Source organism: Lolium rigidum, chromosome 6 (genome assembly GCF_022539505.1).
Source record: "Lolium rigidum isolate FL_2022 chromosome 6, APGP_CSIRO_Lrig_0.1, whole genome shotgun sequence".
NCBI lineage: Eukaryota > Viridiplantae > Streptophyta > Magnoliopsida > Poales > Poaceae > Lolium > Lolium rigidum.
Window position 1 is genome coordinate 228,046,693 of NC_061513.1, and position 12,287 is coordinate 228,058,979.

The following is a 12,287-nucleotide window of genomic DNA, read 5'->3' on the forward strand; positions in this document are numbered from 1 at the left end:
AGAAACGGCGGCGGTGGCTCTGCGATTGCTCGCCGGAAGTCCAACCGTGCGCGCGGCGGAGTGGGAGGACGCGGCGGAGGGAGTAGGGTTCCAAAACCCTACTCCCCTTCGCGGCCTGTATATATACGGGTCGACGGTCCAGTTTCTCGGCCCCCGAACTTCTGATACGGGCCGACCCACCGATTCGGATACTATTCTGCGCCACTTTCGGCCCGAACCCGTAAATCCGACGAAAAATTTCAGTTCCTACGAAATTTACGGGATTTGTTAGAGATGCTCTCACCTAGGCGTGGCGTCCAGCCGGAGCCGATGGGACATACGGTTCTGAATGGAGGCGAATTAGCAATGCGAGGCACTGGTCGGCAGAAGGCAGTGGATAGTGAGAGGCTCGCCGGCGTGGAGTGGTTCGGCAGCTTCTAGAGGAAGAAGTCCTGGAGGATGCGCTTCATGGCTGCGCCCCGCCGGGAGCTCGCCACCGTCGGGAAGGAAAGTCGCCCTCGACATCGCCGTATCGGTAGACCCGACAAATTGCGTGCGCGACGTTAGGGATAATGTGGACCCCGGGTTAATTTACCGCTATTCGAGGGTGTAAAGTGAAAACGTGCCGACGTACACGTCACGTACCATGACGACTCCAATTCCCGTGGACGTGGTTGCCTGCCCTGATCCGATCTCCCTCGTTGCCAAGCAACCCACGTTCATCCCCTGCGCGGAGTCCACATCCTAATCCGCCTCCCCACCCCCATATTTTTCTCCCGGATCTCCCACTCCTACTCCTCTTCCGCCTGGATCTCCCTCTGATTCTGCGATCTCCGCCTGCATCTCCACTGCAAGGTTCGATCCGATTGAAATTCCTATTCTCCTGTTCAACACGGATTTGCTTACCAAATTTGCCCGCTTTTCTTTTGTTAATCGGTTCCTTGCATATGTTTGGCTATTCACAGGAAGCAGTAATGGCGGGGAGGGGTAATATCGCGGCGAACAACTCCGCGCTCATCGCCATCATCGCTGATGAGGTGATCCCTTATCCCCCTTTTGACCGTAATGTTGCTTGAGCTTCTGCTTTAATAATTGAGCGTCTGGTGGATCCCGAGCACTAACTAGATAGCTAGCAGTTAGCAATGCCTTTTCCCTGCCCCGGTAATCATAGTTCTGGGAAAATCTTTAGCGATCCCGGTCCGTGGCAGGTGATGGTAGACGGTGATATAGCCTTGTTGAGGCGTGGTAATGTAGATCCTCTAGCAAGAACGATTCGTTGGTACATTGATTGAATTAAGCATTGTTTTTTGAAGCCATTGATCTAAGCATTGATACGTAAGTCTTTGTGGTTACGAAATAGATCGCCGTTTTCCATCATACAGAAAACAGAAGTTGACTTCTTCTTACTCTAAATGCCAATCTGTTGTATTCCAGGATTTGACAACCAACAATATCGCTATGATGATCGATGATATATTACCGATTGTTTTCTTGACATTGGGATTTATTATTCGTGCAGGACACGGTTACAGGGTTCTTGATGGCTGGAGTTGGCAATGTTGATCTGCGCAAAAAAACAAACTACCTTCTTGTGGATAACAGTACTATCCTGAACTTGCTACATAACGTATTCTTAGACAACAATTGGCATAAGATCTCTGTAGAAAATCTTATCTCTTGTCTATGAAATTATCTTGAATGATATTGTCCAATAAAAATCCTCAATGTCTTTTTTCTTTACAATTTCTTAGTAGGATGATACTGTTTTTTCAGCTTCACCCCTCTGCCTCTCACTCTGTTAGACAAAGGCAAAACTTTTATTCATTGTTGTTATGGGAGATAACTATACTGGTTCATGTATTTTAAACAATCTAAAATGTCACTTCTACTCCTGTCAAATAACTCCATTATCATGTCTTCCTCTATTTCATATTTTTGTTACATGCACTGATCCTGGGCACTCGAATAAACACTTTTTTGTGTGTGTTTTATGTCACAGAAACGACAGTGAAACAGATTGAAGACGCGTTTAAAGAGTTCACTGCGAGGGATGATATTGCCATTGTGCTCATCAGCCAATATGTAAGTGAACCATCGTTTTGAATGCACATTATTTGTTTTCTATACAGAATCAACAAATTGCTTGGTTGTCTGAATCTTGTAAAGTATGTCAACCTAAACAAAAAGAAAAGGAATTGGAGGGGTGGTCACGATTTTTTGTAGCTAATTGGTACTGGTTACTTTCCCTAGACTCAGCTCCTTTGGCTGTAAACAAAATGAATGGGGCTGTTGAAACTCGGAAGGTCCTATAGTAGTAGATTTATAGCTGTATAAGGAGAATATGAAGTGGGCCTTTAAACTACTGTTAGTTTCTTGTTTCCTCATTAGCTTTTCCATCTCAGTTAAGAATGTATGCCGTTAGACTTGATTTGGATACCAATTTTTTTCCCATCAAAATAAGTCTAGCCTTATCATGTGTCACATATACTCCTCAAATAAACCTCTGTTGCAACTCATAAAAATCAAATAGATTCTATGCTCAGCAGTGCATGAGTGTCCTATTCTGAATAACCTTACGAAATGGTCTAAAAGCATTTAGGGAACCATTTAGAACATTACCAGAACCAGATGCAGATGTGTGTTTTATACATATTGATCCAACTAATCCTATGAGAGGATAGGATAGCTTCTTACATCTTTCTGCTATGTGACAGATTGCAAACATGATAAGATTTCTGGTGGATAGCTACAACAAGCCAATCCCTGCTATATTGGAAATCCCATCCAAGGACCATCCCTATGACCCAGCAAGTGATTCGGTCCTTTCCCGTGTGAAGTATCTATTTTCTTCAGACTCTTCTGCTGATAGGCGTTGAATAGCGACCTTGACAATCCCAAACCTTTGGTTGGAGTCTTGCTGTACTACTTGTTCTATGTATCTGTATTAAATTATTATTCATACCATTCTGTTGCGGGCATGAGCAAAGACGAGAAGGAATAAGGAGTAAACAATTTGGATTGGACCTGCGGGTGAATGTAATAAGTTTGTATTTGCGGAATATGTTGTTGCTCATCATTTTTTTTTTCATTTGTGAAGCAGAGAAAGTAATTTGCAATCTATCGTATGCTTGTCAAGTGGTATGCTTCGCTGTAATAGACTTGATTCTGAGTGTACATGTGCTCAGTGCAAATCCAAAAGATAGTTCATCCTGAAACATCAACAACCTAAAGCTCAGTGCGATCACTGCGTCAGAGAATTAGGACAGCCCGATGATTTTTTTTTTGTCATGTCAAAATGTGCAGCCAAACTCGCTTGCTGGTTCTCAACAATTGCATTTTTTTAACTTATGCTTCTGCTAGTAGGCTCCAGCTCATTATCCACCAACGTGCACACAACACCACGCTACTCAAAACAGTCGACGCCAGAATTCAGAATGTGGTGTGTAGGATGCCATGGAAGGTGAGCGTGCCCTCGAGATCCCCGATGATCCTGGCGATCCGCACCTCGAGTCCCCTCTGCACGTCCCGCAGCAGCGCCCCAACGACGTCCATGAACCTCGCCGTGTCAACGCCATCACCTCCGTTTCCGACGCCACTGCCGCCGCCGGCCACAGCAGCGCGGGCGAGGGTGGTAGCGATCCTGGACTGCATCTCCAGCAGCTTCTGGCCCGTGGCCACCATGTAGCGCTGCAGCTGGAACGTCTCCTCCAGGAAGCGCGCCAGCGCCACGTTCTGCTCCCTGTCGCCCTCCCGCCCCCTTCCACAGCTCCTCTTGCTCTCCTCCTGCAGCGAACATCAACCACTTTTCTTGTTAAGTATGATTGAAAATGTACGTATGATCCAGGAATCAATGTGCACCTCGATCGTTACCATTCTCGAGCAGATGCCCTCGATCTTGTCCTCGAGCGACTGGTACCGCTTGACGTGCTTGCTCACGAAGGAGATCATCAACTGGTAGCTCCTCGGATCCTGCCTGCCGCTGCTGCCATTGGCCTCGCTGCTCATCGTCGCTCCTTCCTTCCCTCCTTCAGCAGCAGCAGCATCGGCGGCGAGCTTCTCCAGCACGAGCTGCTGCTGCTTGAGCCTCTTGATCTTGTAGGAGACCGCTAGAGCGTGGATGTCCACCCTGCAAGCAGAGGCCTTGTGCTCTGGAGCTTCAGAGCGCGCTTCGTCAGAACTGGCACTGGCGGCACTGCTGGGCCGCGCGCGCTTCTTTCCTGCATCGGTGCAGGCCTTCTTCTCCTCCTCGATCTCGGAGCGGCAGGAGTGATCCGTCGGGACGTTCCGACGGCCTTGGTCGATCGATCTCCTCGCCGCGGCGGAGGTGTCATTGATCAGAACCGAGGGCTCGTTCGGTTCGATGATATTTGCATGATCATGGCCAACATAGGCAGTGATCTCATTGCCCTCTACATGATTTGCCTCTCTGGAATCTGTTAACTGCTGGATCTTTACCGGCGAACATGGGATGCAATGCTCGGAGGAGTTTCTGCTGCCTTCTTCATAGTCGGCGATGGTAGGAGAGAACGGCTCCGACGAGTCGAGGGCCTCCGACCGGAACGCTACGAGCTCCTCCTTGAGCGACGTGTTCTCGGTTTCCCTGTCCAGAAGCAGCGCTTCCATGCCGGCGCCGTGCTGCTCGTTCTGCGACAGCCTCCCCTCCAGCTCCTGGATCCGGCACCGGAGCCGGGCCGCCTCGGCGTCCATGCTCACGGCGCGCCACCGGAACGCCTCCAGCTTCTCGTCCTTGAGCCTCAGCTGCTCCGTGAAGGCCTCCAGCTCCGCGCTGTGCCGCTGCCTGATCATGGTCGTGTACTTGCCGGTCTCCATGTGGAACCACTCCTGCAGGTCCTTGTACTCCTCCACAACTGCGTTCCGGACAAATTGAAGGGCACCATCATCAGAAACCAAACAGGCAATTGCTAAACTGACTTGAACACACGAAATTCGAGCAGATTTACTAGCAGTACTTGATGCTAAATTCATCAGCACAGTGGAAAATTTAACTGAAGAAAAATACAGAACATGTACAGAGTAAAAAGAAAAGTCTGGGACATACCGGGCTTGTCGTCTACATTGCTGCCACAGCAATCAACGCATTCGACAGTGGTCAGGTCCTTGGCCACCGGCGCCAGCCGGCCTTTCTTGCCCTCCTCCACATGGTCAACGAACAGTATCTTGGCGTCGGGAGCGTCAGGGGCCATCCTGTCGGAGCACCCCGTGTGGTCCACCGCGGCGCAGCGCTGCGCCGACGACCTGGAGGATCCCCTCCGGTGCCGGGACTCCCACATCTTCCGCCACCGCTCCGCCTCCAGCTCCGCCTGCTTCCTTCTGGCCTTGCACATCTTCACCTCCCGCACCAGCATCTCCCTGTCCTCCATGTCGATCTTGGACTTGCGCAGCATTGCGGAGAGGATCTTGTCCTTGTGCTCCGCGTCCCGCCGCAAACGCGCGGATTCCAGGGAGAGCTCCGCGGCCGTCGCCACGGCCTCGTCGCGGCGCTCCAGCGCGGCCTTGAGCTCCGCGTCCGCCAAGTCCGCTCGGCGCGCGGCGCGGGCCAGCTCAGCCTCCAGCTGCCTCTGCGCGGACGCGAGCTCCACGAACGAGGCCTTGTGCCTCTTCACGTCGGCGGCGTGCTCCAGCGCCACCTTCCTTGCGCGCTCCCGCAGCTCCTCCGCCGCCTGCTCCGACGCCCTCAGCCTCTCCTGTGCCTCGTCGCGCCTCCTGGCCTCCTGCTCCGTGGCCTCGCACCGCTGGTCCTCCAGCCGCCGCGTCAGCGCCGCCGTGGCCTCGTCGTGCTTGACCTCGCGAGCGCGAGCCGCCGCGACGACGGCCTGGACCTGCCGCCGCAGCGACTTGCGCTCCGCGAACCACCGCTGCTCGTGCGCCGCGAAGATGCCCGCCACCTTCTCGTTGGCCCGGGCATCCTCCGCCCTCCTCCGCCGGAGCTCCTCGACCTGGAGCTCCAGCTCGCCGATCTTCCCCTGCAGAGCGGCCTCCCTCGCGCGGGACCACCGGCACTGCCGCTGCCTCGCTCCGAGATCGCAGCCGCCGGCGTCCCGGCCCGGCGCGACGCGGCGCAGAGCGGCGAGGGCGCACGAAAGGCCGAAGTAGGCGGCGGCTTGGTGCTGCTGCAGCGCGCTCCCGGAAAGCGAGGGTGGCGCGCCAGCCACCATGGCCGTGCTGCACTTCCCCTGCCTTTCTTGCCTCATGAGTAGTAGAAGTTGCCACCACTGTCTATCACAACACAATCAATCCTACAACCACTAAGCTAACGAGCGTAGGGTTGAAGCATTGTCACATCTAGTATATATGATGGCGATTTGACTGGCCGCCCAATGTACAGAGCGAGCGTAATTAGCAGGCGGCGCCATCATCGGCCGGCATGATTGGCGAACGGGCCGGGGAGATTAGGAAGAAGGGATGGGGTCTGGCACTGGCAATGGCAGCAGCAGTTACGATTTCCTTTGTGCTACTGCTACATGAGTTGAAGGAGGGGCTGAAAAGGATGGATGAGAAAGCTGTCGCCGGTACGGGCAGCCAGGCAGTCAGTCAATGAGTGAGTGAGTGCAGAGGTGGGTTCCAAATGGAGGCAGATGGAATGTACTCTCTGAACTTAACTTGCCTGTCTAGTGGATAACAGCAGGGAATACTTGACTACTTGTAGTACTCCCTCCGTCCCAGTTCGCAAGGCAAATTCCCAAAAAATATTTGTCCCAAAATCCCTCACCTCCTAGGCACATTTTGCATTTAATGTGGGAGTAAACTAATTTATTTTTGCATGCAAACACTCCTCTTTTCATCTCCCACCACGCAGTAGTACTCCATGCATGTGAAACCACCGCGCACTAGTACTCCATGCATGTGAAAGGCAAAGATTTTGCATGTTTTAACGTGCAAATTTAGAGCAAATGAGAATTCACCTTGGGCCAAGATATTTGAAAACTTTGCCTTGCGAACTGGGATGGAGGGAGTACCACCGATGGATGGTCCTCTCTTCGGTTATTTATTTGTTTTGCTATCGGGAATGGATCATCTGATGCATCTTACATGTACATTTGTTTTCATCTAGCACTGACAAATTAAACAAGCATATATTAGTATTAATTTTATCTACCAATCTGGATGAAACACATATTTTCATATTAACAAATTATGAAACTCAAGAGGGCGCATTGGCGCAGAGCAAACCCTAGCCACCATCACGCCATCCACTTCCCCCGCCCAACCTAAGAACATCTCCAGTCGCATCCCCCAAACGACGTCCGGCAAAAGCGCTGGATTGGTTGTTTGGGGGACGCCGCGGCGTGGTGCCGCTTTGGGGGGCTCCCGTTTCTAGCCGCGTCCCGTAAACGTGACCTCCAAACAAAAAAACAACTATAAAGTCGTGTCTGGTGTCTCTGATAGAGCCTCTATACACATGGAATGTGCTAGGAACGCCGGACAATATTTGGGGCACGTCCGAACCGAAGAGGCTTTTGGAGCGCGCGACTGGGAGAGGTTAAGTGTTCGGCGTCCCCCAAACACGGCTGGAGATGCTCTCAACTTTGTCCCGTCGAACAACATATTAATTGTGACCGACATTTGGCATGGGATGTCCCACCTTCCCACTCGACCTTTACATAAGAATTCATTTGGATGGTGCCACAACACCATATCTAAGGTCTCCGTGGAGGTCTTAGCGATATCGCAAATTCGGTTCTTTTGCACCACCGATGGTAGCCTTGTGTCCGCCCTGATCTCGGAATGTCAGTTCTTTTGCGCGCCTACCGTGTGTTAACCTTAGGTGAAAACCTTGATGTGGGAACCCAACGACATTGCCTTCTATGGGTGTCATTTTTTGAAATATGTCACCCACCCTTCTCATATGGCCTAGTTTGCTGGTACGTTAATTTAAAATGGTATCAAAGTCAAGTGGTCTCAAGTGCAAAATCCGGCCAACACACTACTAAATACTATAAAATAGTTGCAGTCTTTCATGGATCTCACACCCTAGGGTCTCCCTAGCCTTGACATGAGGTGCACTAAATTCAATATCATTTACCTTTTTGAGAACTTTGAGTCCTATCTCTCGGTTGAAAACCTATGCATTTGACCTATTATGCCTCCGTCTTTGAGTGGATTTCTCTGATCGGGGACTTCGTCATTGAGATTTATTAGCTCACTTTAAATGACAGCGACGATCAATGACTGATGTTTCATCGTCCGATTGTTTGTCTGATGTGTAATTTCTCTCTGAAACTAAGGCTGGTCATGGTGGAGAGTAACTTAGACTAGTAACACATGTCATGTTACTAGTCTAAGTTACTATATTCATAGTGGGTACTCACAATGGATGACACCACATACATTCTATTACTTACTATGTTACGCACACACCACATACATTCTATTATACTTGTACATTCACAATGGATGACACCACATACATTCTAAGTTACTCACACACCTAAGTTACTACATTCATAGTAAGTAACTTGTATGTGGTGTCATCCATTGTATCATTTATTATGTTGTAGACTCATCTTGCCTTTAGGCGTGTGATGTTATGGTAATACTATATGTAGTTACCACCTCACTCTCTTTCTTCATTTATTAGCATGTCATGTCACCAAAATGGCTTGAGATGATGTTACTACCTACTCCCACTATGACCATACTGTATGTGTTGCTCTTCTTTGAAAACCGTGGACGTGGGCGTTTACATTTCCTGGCTTTTCATTTTCTCTTAGCATTCATGTTGGTGTGTGCCTTGGGGTGAGAACTGAGAATCTATCGACGAAACTTTTTTCCTTTGATTTCAGCCACCTCCTCTAACAACTAACCACATATACGTACGGATCAAACGTTTTCAGTACAGTGTAGTATCTGCTAGCCTCTGGCTAGGTTCTGTGAGCACAGCAGGCATGTCCTCCCTGTCAATGGTCAAGACCAACTGTACCGGTCCAGTGCAAGGACTTGCCTTTCTGCCTCCTGCCAACCTTTCTTTCCTGGCAGTCACAGGCACTTTTTGTACTGCCCGTATCCACCTGCAGCCTGCCTATAGCTGCATGTGGCCTCTGAAAGCTGCCTTTACCGTTGTTGCCTTGTCCCCGATAAAAGGTGCAGCCGAGTGTCACTATGCATCCACGGAGATATGGTACAATACATTTTTTTCTAAGGGCATCTCCAGTCGCGCGACGCATTTTAGTGTCCGCGCGCGTTCATTTGCGTCGCGCAGCGGACGCTGAAATGACCGTTTTCGTCCGCGTGTCCGTTTGCGTCTGGGGTTGGCTCCAGCGGTCCGACGCATTTTTTTTTTCTCTTTTTCATTTCAACATACTTCCAAATATTACAAATTGGAAGATTCTTTTACACAAACTAATACGTAGTTTGGAACATGGTTTACACAAACTAATACATAGTTTGCACCATGGTGGACACAAATATAAATATTTTAAAAATAGAAATCAGTTGTGTTGATTTCCGTATGTTCGCTGCCAAGAAAGAACATTCGAGGGCACACCCAGTCACCCAAACGGAAAATCCAGCGGGAGGATTGACGGTGCCCTTGTTGGTTCTACCGATGGCGAACAGTACGTAAACCTTCCACTACTAGCTTCGTCCGGCCCGTAGCCGATTCGCCGCAAAGAAAGAACACTCTACGTTCTAACTATCGGAGTCCGACTCGGATTCGCCGGTGTGGTAGTGCTCGCGGCAGGCCGTGTCGTCGAAGACCTTGACGACCATCTCACCGTCTCCCTCGTAGAGGAAGGTGAGCGGGCAGCCGGGCTCGAGCGCCGGGTCACGGGAACTTGCCCCACCCGGTGTGCAAGTACATCTTGCCCTCGCCCGTCGAACAGGACCTCCACGGCCCGGGCCGCGAAGTTGCGGCCGGCCTCCCGTAGCTGCAAATGCGCCGGCTCGACGCCGTCGACGAACTTGTCCGGGAGACGCTTGATGCCGAGCGGGTCGTCGTCGATGCGGAGGAGGAACTCGAAGCAGCATCCCTCCACGTCGGAGGAAGACGAAGAGGGCGCAGGCGACGGCGAGCGTGGGGCCGTAGCTGCTCCACCACGGCGGCCCCGGCCGCCTCGCCGGCCACCAGGACCCGCCATGGTCTTCCTCGCGGGGCTGGCTGCGTCGCAGGAACACCTAGGCGGCGGAACGCTGGAGCTTTGTGGCGGCTAGGGTTTCTATGGAGGAGTGGATGAGGTAGAAGAAGGCGCGGCCCCTTTATATAGGCCGGAGGCATGCGGTGGCCGCGGGACGCGTGGCGACACCATTAACGTGGTTGGCGGAGGTGGGCTACGGCCGCTCGGCAGCCGAGGCATTGCCATTAACGTGGCGCAGACTGCCGAAGCGACGCAGCGGCGCCAGTCGCAGGCGCGTTTGAGAAGACGCATCGACGCAGTGGTCGCCGCCGGCGGGCCCGACGAAACGTCCGCCGGATACGAGCGGACACTTTGGGCGTCCACGCAGTGTCCGCGGAGACGCATCCGAGGCGCATATTTGGGCCAGGTTTGCGTCTCCGCGGACGGCCCGGTCACTTTGCGTCGCCCCGCTGGAGAGGGTGCCAGACACATTTCCGGTCACGACGGACGAAAACGACCATTTGCGTCGCGCCGCTGGAGATTCCCTAAATGGAATATATTAATATCAATTGCATCCAACTTGCAAACAAAGACTCGCGGCAGTGATAACCCACAAGTATAGGGGATCGCGGCAGTCTTCGAGGGAAGTAAAACCCAAATTTATTGATTCGACACAAGGGGAGGTAAAGAATACTTATAAGCCTTAACAACTGAGTTGTCAATTGTTGATAACCCACAAGTATAGGGGATCGCAAGGGGGCCCGAGGGAAGTAAAACCCAAATTTATTGATCTGGACACATGAGTGTAAAGAATACTTATAAGCCTTAACAACTGAGTTGTCAATTCAGCTGCACCTGGAAAAGCACTAGTAATGCGGGGTGATGTGAAAAGTAGCAGTGATATGAGAGCAGTAGTACCGCAGAATACAGTCAGCAGTAATAGTAATATGAGAGCAATGGCACCGTAAAAATAGTTGATACTACTTCCACGACATGTAGAACTAAACTTAATGAAGTGTACCTGGAAATATCGGCCGGCGATTAGAAGATCAAGTATAAGGCGCGTTCGGCTTGGGAGAAGACCTCGCTCGGAGCGGCGCGAGGGGGTCGGCGAAGGCGTGGAGGCCCTGCGAGGCGGCGCAGTGCTAGACGATGTTGTCGATGACGAGAACGCCCGGGTAGCCGGGGAGGACGGAGGTGGTCGGGATCAACGCAGAGGAGCAGGAAGTCGGTGGATCGACGATGCAATTGGCGCCATTCGGCCAAATTGGGAAGGGGAGGTGGTCGAGGATGCTCGTGAGGAGGGAGGTGAAGCGATTGGTGTGAAGAACTTGGTCTCAGGATCGGCCTCTATTTATAGGTGAGGTGGGGTGACCTGCATGCGGGTGCCGAGAGGTCATCGACGTGGCGCAGGCGCGCCCAGGCGCGGCGGGCAAGCTAGGGGGTGCACTAGGTAGCTCGCGATCAGTGGCGAGGACGTATGCGCGTGAAGGGGCAGCGTAGGGAGGACGGCGGCGGGGCACGCGCTGGCACGTTCGGAAAGTGCTCGCGGCACGACGCGCGGCAGTCTCGGATCATTGCGACGGTGTCGCTGCTTCCGCGAGCTATCGATGGATGTCTAGGAGGTGGCCGGGGTGGTGCAAGGGGGCCGTGCTGCGCGCGAGAGGAGAGAGCTAGGGAAGGACGGGGCTAAACGGGCGACGAGGGTGTTCGGGCGGGTCCGCAGCGGGCGGCCCGGGCGCGCCTACCGCGCGCGCTCGGGCACGTTCCGGGCGTGTTTGGGCACGCGCGGCTCCGGCCAATGCCGGTGCTCAGGCGAGGCTCAGGCCGGTGCTACGTGATGATCGCAGGTGCACCGTGCAGCACTCCGATGTGACATGATCAGCATTCAGGAGAGGAGCGCCGTAGAGGAGGCTACGCGTAGTGTAGTGTGCACATGCTCACGGCATGAGCAAAGTTTTGGCATTTATCCCAAACTTTAAAACACCCGATGCAAGTACTGGGCTTGGTGTGAGGGGTGATAGGGGAGCAATGACTAGTCCAGAAATAGGCAGTAGTTTAGGCAAAAAATCCTGGAGGATATTAGGGGTGTAGGGGCATTTCCGCGATTTGTGCCTGCTGCAAGGTGTTCGTTACACAATGGCCGCATGAAATTTTATTGGAAATTTGCAATTCTTTTTGGTGGAGCTCTCTTATATAATTAAAGAGAAAGAAAGGTGGTGGTGGTGGTCATTT

General features: G+C 52.1%; 1 protein-coding gene across 1 annotated transcript; it reads left to right on the forward strand.

Annotated features, from left to right (window-relative positions):
- The first annotated feature begins 657 nt into the window (after nucleotides 1-657).
- Nucleotides 658-3,040, forward strand: LOC124666767 (V-type proton ATPase subunit F). Its single transcript, XM_047204094.1, has 5 exons — nucleotides 658-834; nucleotides 945-1,016; nucleotides 1,499-1,580; nucleotides 1,979-2,061; nucleotides 2,694-3,040. The coding sequence occupies exons 2-5, from the start codon at nucleotides 954-956 to the stop codon at nucleotides 2,853-2,855; spliced, it is 390 nt and encodes a 129-aa protein (XP_047060050.1). The 5' UTR covers nucleotides 658-834; nucleotides 945-953; the 3' UTR covers nucleotides 2,856-3,040.
- The last annotated feature ends 9,247 nt before the right edge of the window (nucleotides 3,041-12,287 follow it).